Source organism: Macadamia integrifolia, chromosome 1 (assembly GCF_013358625.1).
Source record: "Macadamia integrifolia cultivar HAES 741 chromosome 1, SCU_Mint_v3, whole genome shotgun sequence".
Lineage (NCBI taxonomy): Eukaryota > Viridiplantae > Streptophyta > Magnoliopsida > Proteales > Proteaceae > Macadamia > Macadamia integrifolia.
This window is the reverse complement of record NC_056557.1, coordinates 14,182,704-14,210,552: the sequence shown is the minus strand read 5'-3', so window position 1 is coordinate 14,210,552 and position 27,849 is coordinate 14,182,704. Positions and strand designations below refer to the sequence as shown.

General features: G+C 39.3%; 4 protein-coding genes across 10 annotated transcripts; 1 reads left to right on the top strand and 3 right to left on the bottom strand.

The window, feature by feature from the left end:
- The first annotated feature begins 1,670 nt into the window (after positions 1-1,670).
- LOC122080391 (methyltransferase N6AMT1-like) lies at positions 1,671-7,619 on the top strand. Of its 6 annotated transcripts, none has more exons than XR_006140712.1 (5): positions 1,671-1,854; positions 4,415-4,525; positions 5,157-5,949; positions 6,693-6,791; positions 7,160-7,619. XR_006140712.1 is itself a non-coding variant. In XM_042647359.1 (4 exons), the coding sequence occupies exons 2-3, from the start codon at positions 4,424-4,426 to the stop codon at positions 5,934-5,936; spliced, it is 882 nt and encodes a 293-aa protein (XP_042503293.1). In that variant the 5' UTR covers positions 1,671-1,854; positions 4,415-4,423; the 3' UTR covers positions 5,937-5,949; positions 7,160-7,619. The 6 variants fall into 6 exon arrangements, 2 of the variants coding, with proteins under 2 accessions (XP_042503293.1, XP_042503304.1); XR_006140702.1 differs by having other exon boundaries at positions 1,672-1,854; positions 5,157-6,625; XM_042647359.1 differs by lacking the exon at positions 6,693-6,791.
- A 167-nt stretch (positions 7,620-7,786) lies between these two features.
- Positions 7,787-12,905, bottom strand: LOC122080422 (expansin-A13-like). Its single transcript, XM_042647374.1, has 2 exons — positions 12,172-12,905; positions 7,787-8,474 (listed from the first exon to the last, which is right to left on the bottom strand). The coding sequence occupies exons 1-2, from the start codon at positions 12,651-12,653 to the stop codon at positions 8,165-8,167; spliced, it is 792 nt and encodes a 263-aa protein (XP_042503308.1). The 5' UTR covers positions 12,654-12,905; the 3' UTR covers positions 7,787-8,164.
- A 2,887-nt stretch (positions 12,906-15,792) lies between these two features.
- On the bottom strand, positions 15,793-20,164 carry LOC122077223 (protein yippee-like PJ691.02). 2 transcript variants are annotated; one of them, XM_042643095.1, is made up of 6 exons: positions 19,827-20,164; positions 18,832-19,652; positions 16,609-16,661; positions 16,405-16,516; positions 16,155-16,210; positions 15,793-16,070 (listed from the first exon to the last, which is right to left on the bottom strand). In XM_042643095.1, the coding sequence occupies exons 2-6, from the start codon at positions 18,964-18,966 to the stop codon at positions 16,028-16,030; spliced, it is 399 nt and encodes a 132-aa protein (XP_042499029.1). In that variant the 5' UTR covers positions 18,967-19,652; positions 19,827-20,164; the 3' UTR covers positions 15,793-16,027. The 2 variants fall into 2 exon arrangements, with proteins under 2 accessions (XP_042499029.1, XP_042499037.1); XM_042643103.1 differs by having other exon boundaries at positions 18,832-19,592.
- Positions 20,165-23,898: 3,734 nt separating this feature from the next.
- On the bottom strand, positions 23,899-27,130 carry LOC122084514. Its single transcript, XM_042652818.1, has 5 exons — positions 26,472-27,130; positions 24,871-24,923; positions 24,663-24,774; positions 24,410-24,465; positions 23,899-24,324 (listed from the first exon to the last, which is right to left on the bottom strand). The coding sequence occupies exons 1-5, from the start codon at positions 26,604-26,606 to the stop codon at positions 24,279-24,281; spliced, it is 402 nt and encodes a 133-aa protein (XP_042508752.1). The 5' UTR covers positions 26,607-27,130; the 3' UTR covers positions 23,899-24,278.
- Between the last annotated feature and the right edge of the window lie 719 nt (positions 27,131-27,849).

Below are 27,849 nucleotides of genomic sequence, written 5' to 3'. Positions count from 1 at the left end.
AGACCCGACTAAACCGACCGGGACCAACCGTTTATGGGGCCCGGACCGTTTATTAAACGTGTCGGGCTTGAGCCCGACCCGTTTATAAATGGTCGGTCTCGGTTTTGCTACTTGGACCGTCGGGCGCCCGACCGAGACCGACCGAATAACGCCCGACCGAGACCGGCCTATTGTGCACCGACTTGGCCCGACCCTTTAATGATTGTAAAATACCTATTTTACCCCCTAAATTAAAGAATAAAAACTAAAAAGTAAAGACATGTTAACATTTTAAATAATGGTTATATTTGGTATCATTTATTGATTTATTGTCATTTTTTTGGGCTTGCATGAGTGGGCCGGAATATAATAGCACATTTCAAAGAGGGCCCGTTTAAAAACCGGTTAAAGCCCGTTTAACATTAAACATGTCCGTAGCCCAGTTAAGGCCCGATTAAAGCCCGATTAAGGTAGCCCGATTATAGACCGAGACCGTTAAGCCCGACCGAAACCGAACCGGCCCGACCGATTGACACCCCTAGGTTGGAATATAAATATCATATGTCCACTTGAACGTCTTTTGATATTTGAAAATTTTTTTTTTTTTTGGTAAATAAACTTCTATTCATAAAAACGAGCAAAGCTTGTGGTTGATGGATTACATGATTTCATCAATCATGGAGTGGAATTATGTCAAACTATTTTGCTCAAAATAGATAGAACCTTCTTGGCAATGGAGTCAGCTATAGAGTTGCTTTCCTTAGAAATAAAATGAAAATGTATTCTAGATAGTAAGAAAAAAATATAGGATATATCTCCACGACTCCACTACAAGCTGAACGCTTAAAGGAGTGGATGTGCTCCACCTCTATGACGTAGAAACATAACTATTCCTTACAGTCCATTTCCATTAAATTAGAGATAATATTTATTTTACTTTTCAAAAATCCAAGGGATTTGGATACAAGGTAAAATAAATTAAAAAAAGCTTCCCCATTCTCTTCATGCATAGCGACATCGACATGGCCATTACTTCCCCCTCATTTATCCACTAAGGAATCAAAATTTTCCTCAAAATCGGCTTCCTCCTCCAATAGCTGGGGAACATTGAGAGAGAGAGAGAGAGAGAGAGAGAGAGAGAGAGAGAGAGAGTGGGAGAGGTGGTTGAGACAAAGGAAGAAAAGGGCAATATTGGAGGAGCACCAGTCAATTGCAGGTGACATAGCACAGGTGACATAGCAGTAATCGATCAAACAATTGAGATTCATACCACCTTCATTAATCTTCCCACACAGAGATTCATTCATATGCTGGAAACGTGAGAAGCTTTTTCCAGATCTAATAACACCCTCTCGTCATCTCTAGGTTTCAACAATTGGGATTGACCATTGATCCGACCTTGATTCTAATTGATCCAGCTCGTTTGATCCTTGTATGGAAAACCCCTACAAGGCGTTAAAACATCAATTCTAACTAAGGTTGATCCAAACCATTTTTGGGCCGATCCAAATCTTGGTTTCGTGTTTGTGTTTTTAAACTTTATCTATTACTCTTTTCCTCACATTAAATCATAAAAAAAAAAAAAAAAAAAAAACTCGTACGTGCTTAAGTGACGCAGTGATGATTAAAATAAATAAATAAATAAATAAATAAAATAAATCCCTTTCTTCTCCCTGTCCCTTTATCTAATCATCTCCTTTGCAAACAAATTAGGGTGGAGAAAAGGTCGAAATGTAACAAACTAACAATAGAGACTTTGGCGCTCTCTTCATTCCAAATCTCAACGCTCCGTAAGCGTCGACTTTCCTCTATTCCTTACTATTTCCGAGTTCCTTCCAGAGCTGCGTGTTTTATCTTCCGTCGTGAGACCAGAAGGTATCTTTGGTTTTTATCTTCCTCTCATAAAGCCCTTTTTTTGTTGGTTTTGCTTAATTCTCAGTTTTGCTTTTGCGTTTATTTGATGTTGGTACAGGAAATTTGATGGGATGGAAAACCCATTTTTTCCTCCATCTGTTCAATCTTTTGTTCCAATGACTTTTAGTGATAAGCAGTATGATTTACTTTTCTTCCCCATTTCTTGGAGCTGATGTGGGGTTAAATTGTTTTATTTATTTTTTCCATTAATTGAAATTCTAAGTTGCTGGAAACCCATTACAGAATTAAGTGGCAATAGTGTAAGAATCATTTTTTGGTATGAGCAATAGTGTAAGAATCAGGTATTGCTATTTGTTCTCCGCATATCAACTTTATATTGATTTATTTGAAGGTTTTTAAGTCTTTCCATTGCTTTAAAATTGGGTTTTTTTTGGTGTTTGTCCGCTTAGTGTTATTGATTAGAGAAATGATGCCTTCTTGGTCTGCAGATATTTATTCTGTGGAGTGCTTAATCTTCTTGAATTCTCTCCATATGTACTAAAATTAACTTGGCCGGTTGTGAGGGCTGGGTGTAAATTTTACCTACTGTATCCCCCTTCTATATTTTATCAATAAAATTTAGGTTAGAGATTTTCTTTAGTACAGAGTGATATACAATAAGAAAAGCTATACTAAAGTACGCAAAAGACTTGGTAAATCTGTTTGCGAGCAGAGAATACTAGTTCAGCACCCTAGTGATATATGTTAACCATTTTGATTTCGTGGCTTTGAAATGAGCTGGGTCATGCCGTCTTCAATATTTGAAGTTTTGGCTTGTTAACCGTTGCCTTTTCCCAGTGCATCAGGTGGGAAGAAACATCCCACCTTAATCCTTTGAGAAACATCATCATTTTTTTCACTTTCTTTATTTATAATTGACCCCGATATCTAAAATAGTCACATTGCGGTATCTCTCTCTCTCTCTCCTCAAGTTTCACCACTTTGTTATCCATCCTAGTGTGAAAGTTGCACACCATATGCTCCATCTTCATTCTACTTATATTAAGATCTCTTGATTTAAAGGTAGATCACCATAACTCCAATTTATCATCAATCCTTGCTACTATCTCATCCACTATAACAATATCATCGTCAAAAAGCATACACCACGGAACCTCTTGAATGTTCATGTGTCAAATCATCCATGACAAGCACAAACATATAAGGACTTAAAGCCAATCCTTAATGCAACCTAATTGTAATTGGAAATTTGCTACCTTGACCTCCCACGGTTCTCACACTATTCACCACGCCCTCATACATGTCTTTACTTATGTCCCACTTATTTACTCGACACCCTTCTCTTCTTTAATACATGGCAGATGAAACCTAATAAGAGTGGCCACAATCAATTGTTGTAAGAAGGCAGGATTTGTAAGAATAATCTGTAGCTGGAATGCAGTGCTCTCTTCTAAGGTTTTATTAAGCCTGGGAATTCTACCAAGTAGTGGATCTAGATCCCCTGTTGGAGTCTATGTCAAGTTCAGTTTATCAATCCAAGTTATGCTCTAAACTATAGTGTGTTTCTTTTCAAGCTTTGTAAAGGGGAAGAGAGGGGACATTTTCTTTGGAAGGTGATGCATGTTTCACTTGCTTTGAGAGAGAGAGAGAGAGAGGATTACTGGTGTATTTTGTTCAACGTTTCCTTTCAGGGTTAAAGTGACAATACCAAAACAATATCAAACAGCACCTGGGTAGAGAAAGAGAAAAAGAAGAAGAAGAAGAGAGAGAAGATGGGAGAGTAGAACTGATCAATTAGGGTTTCTGGTTGTCCCCAATAGCATATAGTTATAACATAAGAATTGTAACATATTACAAGTAGCACTATAGACTTGTGGATAATTACCCATAAATCCCTGACATGCATATTTGTTTACAATAAACCCCCTGCGGTACCAGTATACTGCTGTAATTTCAACAGTTAGAACGGAGAGAGATAGAGCTCTTTGTTATCCTTATTAATTTTTATAGGTAGCAAACCTAGAAACTCATCCTTTGGATGTAGGGCCACCGAGCTGAACCAAGTAAATATTATTGTCTCCTGCGTTCATGGCTTTCTTTATATTTCTCCCGCTTGCTATTTGACTGCACTGAGCATATGGTTGTTGACCTAATTCCTGCAATTTTTTTCAGTGTTGTTTTGCTTGTACTACATGTTAATATTAGGGAAACATGGCATTGTTCAGCTGGTAAAAGATGCATATTTTGATACAGTTAATAAAGAAGTTGATGATATGGAGCCTTTTTTTCACTCCATGATATCAACTTTAAGTTGTCATTTTCCTTTTCTATATAGGTTGGATGCCATTTCCTTTTCAGTTGGGAAATGGCTGAGCTGAGCTGAATTCATGCTATTCCTTTTCTTTTCACCCCTTAATTCTGAAGCATTAGCGCATTTGTATATCTTCATTGAAGAAATTCTTGTTATGAAAGATGGCCAATGTACTTTTTGCAGTTTTTTACTTGTGCATCCATTTTCTATTGTTTGATTCTGATATATTTCCCCCAAAATTTGGTTCAGGTTCTACTAATGTGGGGAGTTGACATGGAACCCAAGCTAGAAACCAATGCCGTAAAGCCCACCCTGCCCTCCATTGGAACGAAAGAAGAGGACCAACAGAATAGTAGACCAGTAAGCTATAAAGCTGACGATTTCTTCCGTAGCTTTATCAAGATTCTTCATTGCAAAGAATAGCAAAGTTTTGTGATTAGATCAGTGATTAAAGCTTGGATTTGTTTTTCTTTATGAGGTTTCCTGTGCTAATGTTGTGGGCTTTGAAACCTTTACTAATGCCGTCTATTTTCCCATATGGAGGGGTCACATGCTATATCCTAACTGTCAAAATCATTCGCCCCCTTGGATTTGCTACATGTACAGTTTCCTTGTCAATCAGCTCCATGGGACACCTCATATTGCAATTTTCATCTATGAACAAGTCCCCTTGAATTTTCTGGTTGTCTTGAAGTGATATTTCCCATATTGCATAAGGCTATAGGGATTAAACTTGCTACATGGAAAGGGGATGACCTGAGGAACAAAAGGAAACCTTTTTACCATATCAAATTAGCTCCCACACGTATTTTTTTTTTTTAAACTGCAATGCTTCACTGTTTTGTCACAGTAGCAACCATAAACTGTTTCTTCTTTTGAGTTTCCATATTTAAGAATGTCAGTCGGTCCTTTTACAAGCCTTTGGCTTCTCCTTTTTCTTGTTTTTGTGCATATTTCACTCAAGAGAACTTGAACCTTGTCATCTCTGCAGGTCTCATACAGAATGTCTGCCAGAAGTGCCCAAATTCGGCTTGTGAGCTCCCATCCTGAGGTTTATGAACCCTGTGATGATTCTTTTGCGTTGGTTGATGCACTACTAGCTGACAGAAATAACCTCTTAGAGCATAAGCCCACATTGTGCATGGAATTGGGTTGTGGTAGTGGTTATGTGATTACATCACTAGCAATCATGCTAGGGCAGGAGGGTGCTGGTGTCAGTTATTTTGCAACTGATATTAATCCACATGCAGTGAGAGTGACCGGGGAAACGTTGGAGGCCCATGGGGTCCACGCGGAGGTAATGTTGATGGATATTGTATCTGGGTTGGAGAGACGGTTGGCTGGTATGGTGGACGTGATGGTTGTGAACCCACCTTACGTACCAACACCAGAAGATGAAGTGGGTCGCGATGGGATTGCTTCTGCTTGGGCAGGAGGTGAGAATGGGCGGAGTGTCATTGACAGGATTCTACCCATTGCAGACAAACTTTTGTCGGAAAGTGGCTGGTTGTACATGGTCACGCTAGCTGCTAACAACCCCTCACAAATATGCCGTATGATGAGAGAGAAGGGCTATGCTTCGCGGATTATTGTCCAGAGATCCACTGAGGAAGAGAGCCTCCATGTTATTAAATTCTGGCGGGATACTGAAATTCAAGTGGGAACTAAGGAGCAAATCGCAGAAAATAGAACTCCTTCAGTACTAATGGAATCTCTATGGTCACAAATTCCTCGCTTGGCTTTCTGGAGGAGTGGCAGCCGTGACAGCTAAATGCAGGAAACAGGCATGCTTCATTTTATTGTGTAATTACTGGAATTGTAGATTCATGGATTTGTTTGTTTCTTCTGCATTATATGGTGGTATTGGTGGATTCAGATGTTCCTGAATTCACCAGAAGTAAGTAATTCTCTCACTGAATATTTAGATTATTTCACTGAGTCTGTTCAGCAAACCTTTGTTTGAGTTGTTTCCAATACACATTTGGGTAAGTAGGTGTAGTTCATCTCTGTTTTGGGGGAAGGGGGGGGGGTCGTCTTAGATGTAAAATGACCCTCCCTATGTTTTTAGAGTCTTGGAGATTTCTAACCTGTATGTCCCATTCTAATACTGTATTTTTGGTCGTTGATTTTGTTTGAGAATGCCAATTGGCTGGCTTTAGAATTGTTCCAAAAATAGCCCAATTTTGTCTGAGTATATTCCACCTTTGAATGCAAATCACTCACATGTGACTGACTAAACCATATGGAAGGTCATTAACAAGAACAAAACGAGACCTTTGGAACAGTCAGTATTTATTTCTCAGTGTTGTCTATTCCGTTTCCCTCCATTCTTTCGAGTCAGGAACCGATTTTTTCACTAATCAACTTGCAATTTGAATGTTTTAAGGCATAAAATCATGAAGGTGTCCCAGTATGGAATGTTAGAACTGCAATTACATAATCCAGCAGAAATATTGAAAGGTATCTGTGTTTTATTTGATCCCCCTAAAATTTTCATATATTGAATACGTCTATTTTACCTTATCAGGAAGCTAAGGTCCTTTCTGCTCAAGGGTATCTCTCTGTTTTTTCCTTGGAGGAGATCTGCCAATTCAGTTGCCAGGCAAATTTGCTGTGGGTGACATGGGTGGGTAGTTTGTATACGGGTCCTTATTTTCTGATGTAGTCGCATCCTGTGTTAGCCATTGTGCCTATTGTTGTTTTTGTATTCTACTTGTACTCTACATACTCTCTATCAACAAAGCTGCTGCTTGTTTATCACCCCCCCAACCCCCCACCACCCCTAAAAGTAAAAAAGAACTATTAAAATGAACAGGAATTCTCTTCAGGAATGCTTGGGGATTAGTTCCCCAAATATTTGGCTGTAGATTCTCTGGTCATGCTAATTTACTAAGCATTCTGTCAAATTGACTCAACTCTGCTGTTGTTTAGGTTGAATATCTCTTTACTTTGCTTCCTTCTCAAATTGGGTTGTCTTCTGGTTCTATGAATCAGGGTTATCAAAATCTGAGTTGCATCAGATAGCCAGGATGAGAGCCATCCTCTGTTGGAGCATATGATGTTATCATAACAAATGGTTCCTGATGAATCTAACTTGAAGGATGTCTGAGAACTCTATTGTTTCTGAAGCTTCATCAGTCCCTGGGTTTTTTTTTTGTTGGTTCACCTGGGAGCAGAGTACATGATTATGAAAGCAATTTGGAGAACCCTATCTGGTTTTTAAAATGAAACTCTGGCGTAGACTGTGGGGAAGCTGCTCAGTTTGCATGGGCTATTAACACTTCGCTATATTAAGTTTGAAATTATTTTATTTTTGTCATACACAGGATCTTTAATATGTTACTTATTGCCTTGCTATAGCTTTGTGCCAACTTGTTTGAGACATAACAACTTGTTCGAGGCATGGACATTTTTAAGATAACATTGTATAGGTATGTCAAAAAGTCATTGGCAACTTGGTGTTGTGTGGTACCCTTCAATTCTGCTGGTTTGTATTCCTTTTCTGACCATTTGGGATTTTCCAGTTTTTAAAACATTGGGTTGATCACTGTGGCCCCTCTATATCAAAATGCAGTGGAGATTATGACACCAAGGAATGAAGACAAGATAAACAAGACAAAATGCAAAACAGAAGAACTTGCAACTCTGCAAAGCATTTCTTCCCATTTCCAAGATAACTTATGTATAAATGATACAAAAATTTCCTTAACCATCTAGATAGTGAGCTAACTCATAAAAATGGATTTTATCCCAAAATTCACTTCCATGGCATTGCCCAAGCTCTTCCACTCAAGCATTGCTGAATTCTCCTTCAGACCAACCTCAAATCACCATTTCCCTCCGATCCCCATCTACTTCTCTGTATCAAAAGAGCAAAGCTTGATGCAGAATCACTGTTAGAATCCATAATCAACCCCTTGTTTCCCCTCTATTTGAGAGAAAACAAAATAAGTAGAATCGGTTTCCTTTCCGTGTCCTTTTTGCTTTTGTTAAGTGTTCCTATTGTTGGAATTGTTTCCCTTCAAAGGTCTGCCCGAGATTCCAGTCCTTGGGTGCGACACTGTAAGATGTAACTGTGGTTCCATCACTTGCGGTGACCTCGAATGAGAGGGGTTGATTCTTTAGATCAGCATTAATGTGCCAGTTTTGGCCCCAATTCCTACCCATCTGCAGCCACCCTGTTTGTGATCCCTTAATCTTCACAGCCATTACATCTCCAGCACCTGCAACATTGCTGATCAAGACTGAGTAGAAATAACCAGAGCCGTCAATTGTAAATCGAATTCCGCCTTCCTTTCTGCATTTGATCCTGTTCCAACCATGCTAACTAAGTTAAAGAATAGCCAACTCTTGAGAGGTTAAAACTCATAAATAAATGATCTCATGCAACATTTAGAATAACAAAATAGTTGCACAAGAAGGATGGCAATAACTGACAGAATTACCAGTTTGCCTGGTTTGGGAGCTGAAATTTCCGCCCAATTAAATTTCTCACTTTTTGCAGTTTTCAACTGGCATTTTCCAGCCCAATGGAACCATGAATTTTAAAGATCCTGCATAACCTGCTTGGTTCTCCCTGGTTATGTTGACTCATCTCAATCTACATGTTAAAAAAACTCAAGACTAGTTTTGTTATACGGGTTTATGGGGTCACCTCTGGCCCTCTTTCCTTTTTGTTTTGGGTGGTGTGTGTGTTTATTTATTTATTGGGGGGTGGGGGTTTGGAGAAACAGAATTACACATAAACCTGCAAAGGACAAGTACATCCTACGCCATCCACAACCACAAGAAGCAGGTCGGGTTGGGGGGAGGGGGAGCAGAACTCAGCATGAAACCCAGCTTGAAGATTCTTCAAAGTTAGCTAGCCAAGCTGCAGGTTTGTGAGCCTCTCTATAGTCTATACACATGACTGAATATCACTTTATGGATGTTTCTTGCTGTGACCCAAGGGTCTTCTATGACTGGTGAGATTTCACATGGGTGGAATATTTTCTTTCAAAGACTGGCCACCTCTGGCTTTGTTCTGCAGCTCGTGCTAAAGAACTCTCCTTGATGCAAGAACCACAGCTCAGGTTAAGTTGATTAAAAGAATTTGCTTCTTGAGCTACCTTACCCGACCAAAACCGGATCCAAGTAAACAAAGAACAAAAGAGGATGATTTAGTAGTGACTGTTGAGCATCTACCAATGATCCTTGAGTTAGGTATGGTTCTTAGGATTTGGTTAGCAGCATCCACTACTACAAGCATATGTAGGGCAATGAAAGGCATGCTGCTCAGAAAACTAAGATCCCAAGGCCTTGAAATCTAATACAGAGGAAGCCTTTCTAACTAAGAATTTTTGTGGGTAGATGTCTGAGGATTGATGGACCAGAAGCTCCATTATTCAAACTTAACCTTAAGAAGCCCCATTTTACAAACTTAAGGAAAGCAGATGGTTTAGTGCAGCCACATGCAGCACCAAAAAGAATCTAAAGGGTGTTTCTGTAAGTACATATATCAAGTAGTTTATTTACCAAAACACCCTTAAGAAAGAAGGGAAGATAATAAAGCTACTTTTTTTTTTCTGGAAAGGACTGAAACATTCTTGGAGCTGGAAAGGACTTTCTTGACCAACTTTGAAGGAATGCTTGGTAATAAAGCTAGAATTAAACCATGTGAGAGGAATCTCATTCACCATCTTTTCTCAGCCTTCTTACACTGAGCAGAAAACATGTACAGGGTAGTTTGGCAAACAGAAAGACCACTGTCCATATTGAAAATTTGAAACACTTTTTTCTTACTATTTGGTTAACAATAACATTGTTACCAAACAGATCATAAAAGGACATAGTAGTCAGGAGGTACACCACTAAACCATATAAAGAAGCAAAAGCAGAAAAGCAAAGGAAAAAAAAGGAGAAAAGAAATGACGAGTACACGAGGTAATTCAGTTATTCACACTTTCTTCCTCCATTGTCAACAAGGATCAAGGTTTTGGATTTCGAGCCTGGTTTTGACTAGGCTCGAAAATCAAAATATTGTGTGAAATCACGAAATTTCAGTCGAAATATTTCGATTGATGGTTAGAAGGTTCTGATTGCTAGTTTCAATTGATGGTTTTGAGGACCAAATGATCAAATTAGGTATCAAAACTTCTAGAAACCTACTTTAGGTCTTTCAAATATAGTGGGATCAAAAAACACCCAACATGGTAGTTTGGATTTAGACCCTAAGTTGTTAGTATATGTTGTACGATGCTGTATACACAAAAGCTAGGAAACACATAATTCAATTAAAATATACTTTAAGACTAACAAATATAAAATTTGAAAGCATTTCATAATTATAAAATGTTATACATGGTTCATTTCAAAGATTTTCAGTGATGATAAAAAATCACAAAAAAACTAAGGTCTTCTAGGAAGTTTCTCACCATGGAATCGAAACTAGAGAAACCATACTGAATATCGGAACAGGGTCAAAATTTCGATCAAAATCATGCATTTTATACAAGGGTTTGATCGAAACGATATCGAAATTCAAAGTATGGTTGAAATTTTGGAAAAAATGTAAAACTTCAAGCGAAACATGGTAAGACCCAAGTATCACACATGATTTCATTTCAACATTTGTCGAATCAGATCCAGAGCCCTCTTAAGGGTGTTCTGCCACTACATTAGCAAGAAAGGAAGAACATGAAAGATAGCTATAAAATAGAGTATTTTGACAATTTGTTAAATAGGGGTGTTTTGTAATTTCAATGGGGGCTTCTATCCCCATCCAAGGTCCTACGCGATGGTGCACCATACATGGCCTTACACAAAACCTTTTACCAATTAACAATAAACAAAAGAGTCAGCTTTCTTACACGTTGTGTATGAAATCAAATATTCCTATCCAACCACTGAAGTGTTGACCACAGTCATGTAAGACAATTGTGCATGAAACCTTTCACCATAAAACAACATAAAGTAGTGCTTGCTTGTTTTTTTTTTTTTTCCTTTTTTTTCTTTTTGATAATGAAGTAATGCTACTAGTCTCTTTATCTTTTGAAAAACTAAACAAATATCGGTAGGTTTAAGTTCTGACATCAACATTGGCTGTCTCTGTATCATCCCCCACCACCTTACTGCCTTATGTCATACTCATTCATGGATGGGTGACCACCATGGCCATACTCTATATGCAAGTGGCACAAAAAGGTCAAACAAAATTTTGTGACACAGAATCTCAACCCTATCCAACCCCAAGTAAAGAAACCTGAACCTATCACCAATTATATTATTTTAAAGTTTTGTTTGGTTGCTAACAAATGAAAAGAAAAAGAAAAAATTCAAAAATTAAAACAAGAGAGACATAAATCAATCATTGCACATCAATGACTCTCTCACTCCTCAATTTCAACATTTTTATTTATTGACAACCAAACATAGCCTATATAACAATGGTACTGAAAATGACTACAATCCACCATTCTTAAACAATTTCCTAAAGCGAGCAACCCCAGCATGGATTTAGTGCATGGTATCGACCCGGGTATCGGCCATCCTTGAAACCGAAACAATACCAATATGAATCAATACGGATTGGCCGGTAATGGACAGTTTTACCCCTGGTTTTTCCAAAAAATTGGGTTTTTTAGACCGATTAACCCCTGATCTGTACCGCTCCACCGATATGGTATTGGGATCGGTGGCTAGCGAAACCGTGCAGAATCAGCTGCAATATCGGCCGATACCATGAACCATGTGAAATTCTGACAAAAAGGCAAAGAAAACATCCACCGCAAACAACGGTACCAAAGTGAAACTGAAACCTCAAAACGACGCGTACGATAACGACCCTACGCACACCCTTACTACAGGCGCAAGTTAGCAAAAACAACAAAACAAAACAAACCCAGAGAGATCACACTATCCCTGGAAGAGAAAACAGAAAACAGAAAAAGAAAAAGAAAAAGGAAAAGGAAAATTTGAAGGAGAAGACAAAGAAGCTGATCTAGAGAGTACAGAGTGAGTGCCCTTACCTGCGATACTGAACGGGCATGTTGGATGCCTTCCAAATGGCGATCTTCTCAAAAGCTTCTATGGGAAGAACAAAATGGCGATTCGGAGGGTTGCAGCGGCCACCGGCATCGGCTGTAAGGCCATAGTTGGGAGCACAGAAGTTGGTGGCGGTGACGATGATGGAGGTTCCGGGGATACAATACTTAAGATCATCAACACATCTGATCTCGAAACAGGCACCGCAGATCTGACCCTTCTCGAAAAGAACGCTGCTCAGACCTACCGTGGCTTGCCCATACCCTTTCTTCACCAGATCTCCGTACCCGCACGCACCCCCTACCGTGTCCCGAGGATCTAGAGCTGCGTAGTAGGTTGCTCTTGCCGATCTCCATTCCGACAACGCTGGTGATGAGGAAGAAGAAGTGGAGGAAGAGAAGTGGGCAAAGGTAAATGAGGTAGCAAAGTATAGGAATGTTAGGGCGTGTATGATTCTTAACGGCATTTTTGGATCTTCTTTGCTTAATCGATCAGTGGGAATTTGGGTTTTTGAAGTGGGAGCCAAAACGCTCAGACACTCAGAGTGGGAAGAGTAACGTTAGAGAGAGAGGGGACAGTGAGGAAGAGAGAAGCTTCTGGTGAGTTTTGATTTCCACTTGGCAACCTTTTGAGAGTGTTCTTAAAGCTCGTTATATTTTAGAGTGGGCTTGGGCCGATGTTTTGGTGGGCTTAGAATTTATGGGCTCAGTCAAGGCCTAGTAACCCATGGCAATGTGACATGGAGGTAAAATGCAAAATATAGTGGGAAGAGTTTAGGCTATGTTTGGTAAGCAAGAGAAGAAAAGAAAAGAAATTTTTTTTTTTTTTAAATTTTGAATTTAAAGAGAGAGATAGAAACAAACAAAAATCATTGTGTAATCATTTCTGTTTTTGTCTTATTATATCTTTTGTATTATTTTCTTTTCTAGTTACCAAGCATAGCCTCAGCGTTAGCAATGGGGGATGAAGTTTAGGTAAATGTGGACAAGGGAAAAAAAAACAGAAGAGGGTAAAAAATCCCAACACTTGATGGGCCATATAATTGAATAAATGAAAATCAGCCCAAAAAATGTCTGACCTAGTATTTTCTGATAAGAGTCTCAGTTACAAATAGGTGGAGCTTGGAAAATACTAACCCATCTCATTGAATAAAAATATGGGAGAAAGAACACTCTCCGTCCGAGTCCTCATGCCCAAACATAGCCACTGGTTTTAGGGGACTGTGAAAAGACACCCCACCCTTACCAACCAGGGTCTGTGCTTGGGAGTGCTGAACATGGACAGATAGCATTCCTCTTCCCTAAAATTATTTAGATGATTAAGGCAAAACTAGCTTCACCTCGTTGTGATCCCTATTTCACATGAAATTTGATTCATTATTTGGCTTGTAAGACTAAGATTTTTGCAATTGGACCCATCAGGCAACAATCTTTATGTATTTTTTTTTTATGGGATAGTATTTTCACTGAGGGGAGCGTGGTTGTTGCACATGGTTGAGGCCCAGTGAGACTGCATGATGAAGCATCTATAAAAGCATTATTTTTCCTTTTATAGGGGACAAGTTGGTCACTTAGCCCCCATATCTCTGGGCGCAAAACCACTCTCCCCTCACAGAAAAAAAATAATTCTTTTTATTTGATTAAAAGAAGAATAAAGCACTAACTACAAATCGAAAAGATACATGTCCACACATTCTCATCTTCCTCAGAGTTTCATTAATTGCTTTTTTGCTTTGCTAAGATGCAACCAAGCCCCACCAAATCATTGTCACTTAGTTTTGAGGGAATCAATAGAGAAAAAGGCATTTGGAGTCGCAACTGAAAGTAGTGGAAGCCCAAAGGCTTAAAGAAAGATCACTAATCCAAGAAGAGACATTTTTTAAAGGGAAAATGTTTTCTGTAGGTGAGGGTTGTGCCTAGACACATGGGCCAGGGGGTGAAATGATTGTCCCGTCCCGTATGAAAGGCAATAATACCTGCCCATTTGATGCTTATACATGCGAATCCATTGGTTCATATATTGGTACAGGGGCTGCGCTCCAAATAGAGAAGTCTTCCCCTTGTTTAAATAGAATTTGATTGCAAAGAAACCATATAAAGTGGAGAGTGATAGTTTGAGCACTAAAAAAATAGTGCAACTCAAAAGAGTGAAAGACCACAATTGAAAAAAAACAGAGATAACAAAGCCCCATAATAGAATTTCCTCTAAGGAGCTCAGTCCTTAATCCAAGGACCCTCGTAGCCCAAATCCGATTTGAGAAAATCACAAGAGAAAAAACAAAGTGCCATGTTGTTTCCTTCTCTTGTTTACAAAGGACACAGAGGCCATCATTAATTCCCAAATCTACCAACTTAGATTTGTAAGGTAACCTGTCAAGCAGACCCTCTCTAAGAAAATTTTGAATTTTGGATAAAGTTAAAACTTTCACATGAACCTCCACCATTTATTAGGAATATTACTTTTGGGTAGAAGATATGCCTGAGAATGGTTTGATAAATTAAGCCACCATCTTGGTAGAAAGGTGTCCCAAAGTAGATAAAGAACAAGACCAACTATCATGAGTGAGGTTAGATGGCAATGATATTTTCAAAATGGTAGGTACATAATATCAAGGTTGAAAGATTGCTTAAAAGCGAGACTACTTCCAATCACTATTGACTATAAGTGCATTCACCTTATCAATTAGGGGATTTTATTTTGGGTGAAGTGTCAACTAGTGGAATGGGGTGACAAGAAGAGGGTAAACAAAATCATTCAAGAAGTGTTGATCCATGGATCTATCCAAAAACTTAGTATTCACACCCATTTCCATGGATCCGGCTCCTCTTCAATTCTTAATCGCTTAATTTTTGTCCAATTCTTTTTGTGCATGCAACACCTATACATTTCAAAATCCAACGATTATCGAGTAGAGAGGCATTTGAGTGGTTAAAATGGGTTTGAATTTTAAAAAACTTTCGCTGTTGGATTTTGAAATGTACAAAAAGAAATTAGGCAGGAATTGAGTGATTAAGAATTGGAGAGGAGCCACCATTTCCATGATTTAGATTAGGACAAAGCATACCACTTAATTTTAGCTCACTTAAATTTGAGTATCAAACATTGGAACTAGAAAGTGATCAGAGTTTCAAGTCTAAAATTGTCATGGATCGGGGTTTAATCTTATGGGCTGCTAATTCTAGTTGGCCCATATAAGGACCAAGTTTTTATTCACCGATGGTGAAACAAGCATTTCTTCACCACGTACATTAGTAATACCTAAGATGATACTTTCGATCTCGTAACTAGGGAGCGAAAGTGAATGATCATCCAAGAGAAATAGTGCCCACTCATCCATCACCACCGGTCAAGGGATTTTGGTCCCGTACAATAAAAAAAGTTGGACTATGAAACAATGTGCCACGTTGGATCAGATCCTCTCCAGCTGCTGGGATGTCTAGCAAGCATCTGTTGGTTGTGAGGACCTAGGGGTGTGCACTCATGTATTATTAAAAATAAAGGTAAATCCATCCAATACGGTCCAATCCAGACCGATCTAAATTGATATCGAAAAACTACCGGCCTTGATGGATCCCAAGTTTTAGAACCTTGAACTGGAGAGATTCTGCCAGGAAAAACTCTACAAAGATATATCCCATCATGAAAGATAAAACTGTCAAACAATTCTAGCTACAAAGATGCATCCTATCATGCATGTACATGAAGGAACTAGAGAGAATACCAAAAAAATCAAAGAAATATGCCTCTCAAAGTGTAGTTATTAGAGGACCTATCATGTACTGGACCTTCTGAAAATGTCCTAAAATCAAAGAAATATCTCATGTGTAGATATTAGAGGCCTCAATCTACTCTGTTCCCGTGGTCCCAATGATTTAGAGCTTCTCTGTTAGACACAAGCACACACACTTAATAAAAAATTCTAATTATTATAATCTAAATTTGAATACCAAGAATTAGCTCCACTTACCTATGCAGCAAAAAATTCCCCTCTATATCGCTGAAATTTGGGTTAAGGGATGTTATCTGAGGGATAAAAAGAAAATAAAAAAGTTGTTAGTTCGAACAATTATTATTTAGTGGACAAAATTTTTCTTCACGGGCGGCTGAAAGATAGGATAGTCCAGATGAGAACCCCCTTCTCCCTCCTATTGTCAGGGGTCACGATGGCCTTAAGAAAAATTGATCCTTTATTTAAATAATAATTTAGTTTTACTCACATAGTATGCTCCGAGTACTTCACAGCACCGTACGCATTTGACCTCCTTGACTATGTACCTGCCATAACATAGCCGTTCCCTTTCCGGTTCACCCAACATTATTATGTTCATCCTGTTGGGGAGGGGTAGGAGGGGAGGGAATTTTTAATTAGTTATTATGAAGATTTTGAAGCCTAATTTATAATTTATCTGGGGAGGACTTACACTTTACCGAATATACAATTGTACAAATAGGGCCAAAATGGAGGGCCTGGAGCCTGATACACACAAAAAATAAATAATAAAAAGGTTACACTTCATAATTTGACATATACAAGAGATATATTACAGCTAAACAGAAATCTAAGCCCATAAAAAAAAAAAATATATATATACAGTCATGATAGAAATACAAGCCCATTGTCGTATTTTTTGTCATTTCCGTCGAGGACCCATGAGCAGCCCAAGAGGTGGGCAAAGGATGGCTTAGAGGGGAAACCCAAGTCCAAGAGGAGAGAGGGTGGCTTAGGGGGGGGGGAAATGGGGGTGGGTGTGGAGAGGAATACAGGATGTAACATCTGCAGGGGGAGGGTTAAAAATACATCCCCTTAGGACTTAGACTAGTGCTCTATTATGATTAGCAGCCATCACCATGCCAAGAGGCACTTTCCCTATTGCTGTCGACGCTACAATGCTAACTAAGGGTCAGTGCCAAAGGGTCAGGGGGGTTGGGGGGAGCAAGGTTTGGGAGGGTGGGACTTGGGGGGTGAAGCACAAGTAGGCCAGCTTGTGTGGGAGAGATTTCTGAACTTGAGATGGAGACTCCAGGGTGCAACTAACTATTCTAGGCAGAAATCCATGTGGCTGGCATTTGTATTACAAAGAAAAGAGAAAATTAGAAGGGAGGAAGAACCGACAAACTTGCCAGTCTGGTGTTACCTATGCCTAGATACAGGTGAGAGCGTGAAAAGATTTATTAGCATTTGATTGACTTCAAAGAGCAATTGATTCCAGAACATTAGCCGAGCCTCTAAATGAGCGGCCTGAAAGGGTCTACATAGACATCAAAAGAAGAAACCACAGACTCGTCTTTGACATAACTTGCATCCAAAAAATTAGGGTTTTTGGAATTGATAACTCCATATTGGCAACAGGGTCAGTGCGTGTAGCTAAACTACAACTATCAGTGTGACTTGCCCTGCTTGTTCCTTTTGCCTTCTTTAATTGCACAGTAAGTTCTAAATAGAAAATTGTGACAATTAGTTTTACATTCTCTTAGATTCTGGAGCATACAATATCTGTAATTTATACAAATGTAACCCCATAGTTCTTCCTTGTATATTAAACCAGCAAGCTATATAAATTAAGGGGGGGGGGGGGGAACCATCCTGATGCACAACAAAACCAGCATGTGGGACCAATGAGGGGATGTGTGCCATTATCTCTATTGCCCTGGCATGGGGCAGTATAGCCTTTTCACATCCTTATCTTTGGACGTCTCATGCGACAGTAGGACTGGAATCTTTTTCTCATAAATTACGTCAATATGGCTTGATTCTTTTTCTCATAAATTAATTCAGAGGAAAGAGTTCTCAGTCCGGGAATGTGGCTCCGATATAAGTGTGAGGGCCAATGGAAGCATACCTAAAAAGCATCAAAAGGATGGATATTTGACCATATTTCCACCTTTCATTAGGGTATGCGATGGTCATTTCACCCAATTTGGTTTCTTAGTTTTCGGATTCAAACAATACTTAATCAAATGACTTACCAACACAGGAAGCCTAATCCATTCTTAATCCTTACTGTCTGAATCGGGATCGGATCGGAAGAATCGGAACCAAATCGGCTGAATTAGATGGGAGCTCTGAACTATTCGGTCCCCGGTTATGATTTTTTAAACATTCCCCACCCCCAAAAATTTAGACTGAATCACGAACCCCTCTCTCTCTCTCTAACTCGCTCCTCTGTTTCCCTCTCTCTCTCTCTCTCACCCGCTCTGTTTCCCTCTCTGTTTCTTTCCCTCCCCTGTTCTCTCTCTGGAAGTCTTTCTCTCGCTCTCTCACGCCGCGCATTGTTTCCCTCTCTCTCTCTCTCACCCCGCTCTGTCCAGAACAAAAATTTCTTGTTCAATCCCATTCATTTCTCGTTTCTTTTAATATCAGAGACAAATAAACATAGCAGAAGAATGGGGTTTCGAGACATATAAACACAGAAAAATAATGGGGTTTCCAGACATATAAACACTGCAGACGAATGAGTTTTCTAGACATATAAACACACAAAAATGGGGTTTCGAGACATACAATCATACCAGAAGAATGAGGTTTGGAGTTTCAAAGAATCTCGACTTCCCATTTTTTCTTCTGGCGATTTCTTTAATTGCAGAGAAAAATAAAAATAGCAGAAGAATGTGATTGAAAGACGAATAAGAAGAGTCTGACTCACCAAGTATTCCCGCTCATCCTCTAAAGCGATGTGTGTAAAGGGGAAATCGTCATCGTTCTCCTCCTCGCACATCGCGCAACTATACATGTTTTTCTCTTCGACATCGGGGATCTCGACCACAAACAATCTTCCCATTATGATATTGGGAAAGGATTCTTAGAGCTACGCAGATTTAAACCACACTCAGTTCTTGTATTTCGGGAATCTTGAAGCTATCTTCAGAAATTTAGGTTTCTGGTTTGCTCCACTACCAAGACTGAGAGAAGGAATTTCGTTTCAAGTTTTGGAAGATTTGAGCTACTGGATTTCAGGTTTTGAAGTTTCTTGGAGCCACTGAGACTGAAAGAAGAGGAATTCAGATTTCAGTTTTACGGGATTCTTGGAGAAGAAGACCTTGTTTTGAGATTTAAAGATGGGCTGGGCCGGGCTGGGCCTGACTTAAAAAGGAATTTATTTCATGTTTACAAAATTGCCCATGGAACTGTCGAGTTTCGACCTCCCGACTTCTCTGAGTAGCTTTCACTAAAAAACAGACTTCTCTGAGAAGCTCGACAACTCTGCCCTGTGAGCCTGTGAGAGTCATCTGGATGATCTCTCCGAGAAGCTCGGGAGCATTTTGGAACAGAAATCCTCATCTGGAACTGTTTCGATTACTTCCTTTGCATCACCATCGTCGTCTCTGTCTCTGCGTTGTTGTAGCTCATCCGATTCCATTCCTCTGCTTTTAGGGTTTTGAGATCCTAAGAGGAACTCGATAGACCCTTCCAAGGGAGAAAGAGATTTCTCAGAGACATTTACTTTGATTTGCTACCTCTTCTCATCTTCAGAGATGGCCCAGAGAGAGAGAGAGAGAGAGAGAGAGAGAGAGAGAGAGAGAGATTTGTATAGATCGAGACGAACCAAAGAAGACGAAGAAACACAGAAAGCAAAAGTAAAGAGTAAAGTTAATAACATTTCAGGCAAGAGATCGCCACCGGAGTACAGAGTGACCTTACCTGCGAAACGGAACGGGCATGTTTGATTTCTTCCAAATGGAGGTCTTCTCAAATGCTTCTCAATGGGGAGGACAAAATGGAGATTCGAAGGGTTACAGCGGCCGCCGGCATCGGCTGTAAGGCCATAGTTGGGAGGACAGAAATTGGTGGCGGTAACGATGATGGGTGTCCCAGGGAAGCAATACTTGAGATCATCAACAAATCTGAACTCGAAATTGGTGGCGGTGAAGATGAGGACGTTTATGATTCAAAATGGCATTTTGGGTTTTCTTTGCTTAGAAAAAGTGGGAGACATCACACTCAGGTAGGAGTTAGGACTTGGCTCTCTGTTCTATACTGAGAGAGAGAGAGAGAGAGAGAGAGAGAGAGAAGAGACAGAGAGCTTGAAGGCTCGAAATATTTACTTGGATTGGGCCGAAGTTTATAGTGGGCTTGGAATCATGGGCTGTATCAAGTTTTACCAACCCATGCATTGTGACATGGAGAATGATAACCCAAGACAGAGTGGGGAGAGTTTTGTTTTGTTTTTGTTTTTTCGGTAAAGAGAGTGGGAAGAGTTTACTGTTAGTTTAGGTTCAGTTTGGTTGCAAAGAAAATTGAAGGGAGGAGAAGAGAATTTTCAAACTCAGAAAGGAAATTTTGTAATAATTATAGAATATGGGGTAATTATATGGAGTGGTTTACTTTTAAATATGGAATGACATTTTAATTATATAATCATGCGGGGTAATGATTGCAAATGCATCTTGGACAAATTTTCCTTCACCCGGTGGTGAATTTCACCACTCCATCCTAAGGTTTTAATAACTTTCTCAAAAAACCTCATGATACCTCAATGCATTTTTTTTTTTTTTTGTATTTTTAGGGTCAAACCCCATGTGTCATTTGGTGAATCCCATTCATCATGACCTTAGGAAAACTTGGTTTGAGTTTTTTTATCATGTATGAAAATTTCACATCCATTCCCTTTAATTTCACTAGCATGTAAAGGAGCCTAGAGAAGAGCAGATGAAGGAAAATTTGTCATTACTTGTCATTCGGCAGATTTAAGTAATCCATGATATAGAGAACCCCAGAGCTCGTTGGTTAAGTTTTAGGGATCTGGGTCCTCTTCAATTGATGATCACCCAATTAATGCCCAATTAATCTAGTACGCACCGGACTTTGTACAAAACAAATCCAACAGTCTTGAGATGAATAGAATTCAACCCACCGAACCATTCACTCACCTCAACCCGACAACTTTTCCGAATCCCAAACCCGCCACTTAACCATATATATGTCTTTTCTTGCATTTAATCAACCTAACCATTTTCCCCTCTTTTCTTGTATCCAAACGAAGAAGGAAGATAACCCTTAGGGTTTCTTCTCGAAGGAGGACCATCGTTCTTGTGTTGAGGGAGAAACTTTGAGCTTCTGTTGATTCCAAACGTTGAAGGAGAAACCCCTTCGATGCTCAGATCATTTGTATCTGGTCAAAATTCGCTCGAATCGTTCTCTCTTTGTCAATTGTTATTTCCACATCAAAGTTGTTGATTCATTATTATGCCTGAATTGGATTAAGAATTTTGTAAGTGGCCATTCGGGGGCTCTACATAAACCGAGAGTCTTTATGTATCAATCTTTTTTATGGGTAAACGTTCTCTGTGGTGAGTGTAGTTTCTACATGTGTGAGAACCAATGAGAGCACATGATGAAGTATCCACGGAAACATCATTTTCGCTTTTATAAGGGATGGGTTGGTCATTTCACCACATGTGTCAGAACGTAGAGACCACACTCTTCCATAGAAAACATTTTTCCATTTTTCATTTGACAAAAAGAAGAATAAATCATTAAGTACAAATCGGAAAGATTTATGTCCACACATTCTATATATCTCAGATTTTTTTTTTTTTTTTGGGCTAAGAGGCAAGCAAGCCCCACCAAATCATTGTCACATAGATTTTGGGATTGATGAGACTACCTTCTCTGAATTCGACCAAGCCTCTATTGATTTGTATCCCAAATTATGGTTGCTGCAATCATTTAAGCATGACCCCTGACTTAGGCCTCAACCTAATTGCTTGCCATATTAGAGCCATATCCGTCAAAGATAAACTGATTTTGATGGACGATAAATAATGCTTACCTTGCCTCATTAATAGAACTATCAAAAGTAGGTGCAACACAGATCACAGGACTCAATAGAGGTAAGTCATGAGTTTTGAGATAATCAGCAGAGAAAAAAGGCTTTAGAATCGCAACTTGAAGTAGTGGAAGTGCAAGGATTTAATAGATAGATCATTAATCTAGGAAGAGACATTTTTTAAAGAGAAATAGTTTTTGTGGGAGAGTGGGAGCTACGCCGATACACATGGGTGGAGTGAGACGAAATGATTATCCTACCTCTTACAACAAGTAATAATTCTTGTTCTACTGATGCTTCTACGTTCGTTCCCTTTGTGGCTCATACGCTAGTGTGGGGGCTGCACTTTCAGAATTGAGAATTGTTCTCCTTTCTTTAAAGGGTAATTTACAACGCCACCCCCAAGAGAATGCCACTATTATAAGAACATTCCCCTCTATAATACCAAATTATACTCATACCCCTTACCGTCAGTTGTTGTTAAGTGAGGAGTTAAAATGACTGTTATACCCTATTGACTAAAACCTTCATCATTCTATCCTTTCCCAATCATCACCACCGGCCTTGGTCGTTGCCAACTCTAACTCCCGCACAGCCTCCCAAGTCTATTTCCTCAGCTTCCCAAGCACCTCTGAAGCATGAGATTCCTTGGACACCTTCTGCTTCCTTTTCTTCTTACTTCTCAAACCAGGCTTCTCTATACCATCTTCACTCCTAAACAAATGAAACAACCAACACCATGTCCAGTGTCCCTCCCCTGCAACCCCTACCACCCCTACCCTTGTTGTAACCCAAGCCATTTTGTAACCCAACCACCATGACCCATTTCGTTCTCAGCCCAACCACGACCTGCAAATTTTTCTGCTCCCAACGATGGGTTGAAAGCTTCAAGGAATATCTGTAGAGGTGATACATTGTCTATCAGCAGTGATGCAAAAGGGTTGGGTTAGCGCACCATTGCAGAGCCAGACAGTGGAAGGTTTGGAAAAAGTACGGGAGATAGCGAAGGCAGAAATGAAGTTTTCTCGATGCTTGAGTCATTTGGATTTGGGTTTTGAGAGGTGCACCCCCTGAGTCCTGTCCTTAAAAGAGCATTATGCATCCCAATTCTCACCACAACACCACAGGGTTGTTGTCGATATTGAAAACGCCCTTAGTTCCTTGATCCATTCCGACTATAAATCCATTCACCCTATCAATTACGGGATTTTATTTTGGATGAAGTATCAACTAGTGGAATGGGATGACGAGAGGAGGGTAAAAATAATCATTCAAGAAGTTGTTATCCATGGATCTGACCAAAAACTTTAGTATTCACCCCATTTCTATGGATCAGGTTCCTCTCCAATTCTTAATCGTTTAAATTTTGTCCAATTCTTTTTGTCCGCACAATACCTATACATTTCAAAATCCAACGATTGTCAAGTAAAGAGGCATTTAAGGGATTAAAATGGGTTTGAATTCTAAATAACTTCCACAGCAATTAAGAATTGGAGAGCAACCACCCATTTCTATGATTTAGGTTAGGGCAAAGCATAGCACTTAATTTTAGCACACCTAAATTTGGGCATTAAACATTGGAACTAGGAAGTGATCAGGATTTCAAGTCTAAAATTGTCTTGGAACAAGGTTTGATCATATGGGCTGCTAATTCTAGTTGGCCTGTATAAGGATCAAGTTTTCTTTCACCAATGGAGAAACAAGAATTTCTACACCATGTACAATAGTAGTGTTAGATTACCAAAGATGATGATAATTTCGATTTTGTAAATAGGGAGTGAGAGGGAATGATCATCCAAGAGAAATAAGGCCCACTCATCCATCAGCACCGGTCAAGGGATTTTTGCCCCGTACAATAAAAAAAGTTGAAGGACAATGAAACCATGCCACGCTGACTCAGAACCTCGCCAATTACTGGGATGTTCAGCATGCATTCAATGGCTATGAGGACCTAAGGGTGTGCACCCATATGTTATTAAAAATAGGGGTAAATCTGTCTAATACAGTCCAATCCAGACTGATCTAAATTGATATCGGAAAACTATCAGCCTTGACTAATCCCAAGTTTTAGAACCTTGACTGGAGAGATTCTGCAAGGAAAAAGTCTACAAAGATATATCCTATCATGAAAGATAACAGGGTCAAACAATTCTAGCTACAAAGATATATCCTATCACGTACATGAAGTAACTAGTGAGAATACCAAAAAATCAAAGAAATATGCCTCTCAAAGTGTATAGTTATTAGAGGACTTATCATGTACTGGACATAGTGAAAATGTCCAAAAATACAATGAAATATGCCTCGTATAGAAATTAGAGGCCTCAAACTGGTACTCTGATCCCGTGGTCCCAGCGATTTAGAGCTTCTCTGTTGGACACAAGCACACACAGTTAATAAAAATTTCTAATTATTATAATCTATATTTTGAATACCAAGAATTAGCTCTACTTACTCGTACAGCAAAAAATTCCTTTCTATATAGCTGAAATTTGGGTTAATGGATGTTATCTGAGGGATAAAAACAAAATAAAATTAAGTTGCTAGTTCAAACAAGTATTATTTATTGGATAAAATTTTCCTTCATTGGTGGGTTAAAAAGATAGGACATTCCAGATGGGAACTCCCTTCTCCCTCCTATTGTCCGTGTCACGATGACTTTAGGAGAATTTGTTCCTTTATTTGAATAATAATTTAGTTTTACTCACATAATATGTTCCAAGTACTTGACAGCACCGTACACATTGGACCTCCTTGACTATGTACCAGCCATAATATATCCGTTGTCTTTCCGATTCACTCAACATTAATGTGTTTATCCTGTTGGGGTGGGGTCAGGAGGGGATCAGGGAATTTTTAATTAGTTATTATGAAGATTTTGAAGCCTAATTTATGATTTTTTTGGGGAGGACTTACACTTCGCTAAATATACAATTGTCCGAATAGGACCAAAATGGAGGGCCTGGGCGCTGATACACACAAAAAATAAACAATAAAAAAGTGACTTTATAATTTGACATATACAAGAGATATATTACAGTTAAAACAGAAATCTAAGCCCATTAAAAAATATATATATTACAGTCATGATAGAAAGTCATTCCTGTCGAGGACCCATGAGCTGCCCAAGAGGGGGCCAAGAAGTCCAAGAGGAGAGAGGGTGGCTTGGGGTGGGGGGATGGGGGTGGGTGTGGAGAGAAATTAGGGTTTTTGGAATTGATAACTCCATATTGGCAACAGGGACACTGCGTGTAGCTAAACTACAACTATCAGTGTGACTTGCCCTGCTTAAATAGGCATTTTGTGTTACTTTTGCCTTCTTTAATTGCACAATAAGTTTTAAATAGAAAATTGTGAAAATTAGTTTTACATTCTCCCTTGGATTCTGGAGCATACAATGTGTAAATTATACAAATGTAACCCGATAGTTCTTCCTCATATATTATACCAGCATACTAAAAAAAAAAAAAAAAAAAACCTTCCTGACACACAAAAAAACCAGGGCGTGGGACCAATGAGGAGATATGTGCCATTATCTTCATTGCCCTGGCATAGGGCAGCATAGTCTTTTCACATCCTTATCTTTGGGCGTCTCATGCATCAATAGGACTTGAATCTTTTTCTCATAAATTATGTCATTAGGACTTGATTCCTTTTCTCATAAATTAATGAAGAGGAAAGACTTCTCAGTTTGGAAACACAAGTGTGAAGGCCAATGGGTTATAGGAGCATACCTGAAAGCATCCAAAGGTGGATTTTTTGACCATATTTCCGCCTTTCATGAGTGTATGCAATGGTCATTTCACCCAATTTGGTTTCTTAGTTTTCGTATTCAAACAATACTTAAACAAATGCATAACCTATCCCAATTTAAAGGAACTCCGAACGCCTAATCCGTTCTTAACCCTAACTGTCTGAATTGGAATCGGATCGGAAGAATCGGAATCAAATCGGCTGAATTAGATGGATTCTCTCAACTATTCGGTCCCCAATTATGATTTTTAAATTTATTCCCCACCCCCCAAAATTTAGACTGAATCATGAACCCCTCTCTCTCAAACTCTACACTCTGTTTCCCTCTCTCTAACTACTCTCTCTCTGTTTCTTTCCCTCCCTTGTTCTCTCTCTGGAAGTCTTTCTCTCGCTCTCTCACCCCTCTCTGTTTCCCTCTCTCTGTTTCTCTCTCTCTCTCTCTCACCCCGCTCTGTCCAGAGCAAAATTTTCTTGTTCAATCCCATTTTTTTCTCGTTTCTTTTTATTTCAGAGACAAATAAACATAGCAGAAGAATGGTGCTTCGAGACATATAAACACTGCAAAATAATGGGGTTTCCAGACATATAAACACAGCAAAAGAATGGGGTTTCGAGATATACAACCATAGCAGAAGAATGAGGTTTGGAGTTTCAAAGAATCTCGACTTCCCATTTTTTTCTTCCGGCTATTTCTTTAATTGCAGAGACAAATAAAAATAGCAGAAGAATGTGATTTGGAGACGAATAAGAAGAGTCTGACTCACATAGTATTGCCGATCATCCTCTAAAGCGATGTGTGTAAAGGGGAAATCCTGGTCGTTCTCCTCCTCGCAGTTCGCGCAAGTATATATGTTTTTCTCTTCGACATCGGGGATCTCGACCACAAACAATCTTCCCATTATGATATTGGGAAAGGATTCTTAGAGCTACGCAAATTTAAACCACTTAGTTCTTGAATTTCAGGAATCTTGGAGCTACCTTGAGAAATTTAGATTTCTGGTTTACTCCACTACCAAGACTGAGAGAAAGAATTTCGATTCAAGATTTGCAGGATTTGGAGCTACTGGATTTCAGGTTTTGAAGTTTCTTGGAGCTACTGAGACTGAAAGAAGAGGAATTCAGATTTCAGTTTTACGGGATTCTTGCAGAAGAAGACCGTGTATTTTATATTTAAAGCTGGGCTGGGCTGGGACGGGCTGGACTTAAAAGAGAATTTATTTCATGTTTACGACATGGCCCATGGAACAGTCGAGTTTCGACCTCGCGACTTCTCTGAGAAGCTCGACGACTCTGCGCTGTGCCGGTGAGCAATACCAGGTTCTTTTGGAGATTGCACCGGTCTTCCTCATCTGGATGATCTCTCCGAGAAGCTCGGGAGCATTTTGGAACAGAAATCCTCATCTGGAACTGTTTCGATTACTTCCTTTGCCTTGTTGGATTTATGGGCTAAATTAATTATTCGGGTTGATTAAATGGGTGAGAGTCAAATTGCATGAACCGGTTCGGTCCACTCTCAAACTTAGGGATATGCTGGCTCAACCCATTGTGGTTTAGGGTTTTGAGTGCAGGACAGTATTATAAATACTAGGTTTTGGGTCCCTACGGCCATTATTCATTCTTCCCCACTTTACCACTAAAGTTTTAAGGGGCTGTAGAAGATCCATAGCCAAGCCAAGAGAGCGAAAGTGGGAGTGACCAACATCAATCATCTTCAGCATACTAGGTGAAAGGTACAAATCGATCCTCCATAATTTTATTAGATTCGTGTTTTTGTTTTTCCTGTGTGGTTTCCTCAATAGGGTTTCAAACTCAAACCCATAGGGAGTTCTAACAAGTGGTATCAGAGCAGACCACATGGGATAAGAATCGATTGAATTTTTCTTGTACATGAAGATTTTGATTATTACTTAAAACCTGATTTGATTAAAAATCATGAAAATCATAAAAATCGTAATTTTACCATCATTTAAAAATTCTGTATGGGAAAACTTTCTTCACGAAAGTTGTAGATCACGAGAAGACGGTCACGGCGGTATACCGCAAGTCACCGGAAACCTCCGGACGCGCCGGCACGTGCCGTCGGAAACCGGCTGCCGGAGGAGAGAGAAAAAAAAAATTCCAAAAAAAACTGATTCGGATGTC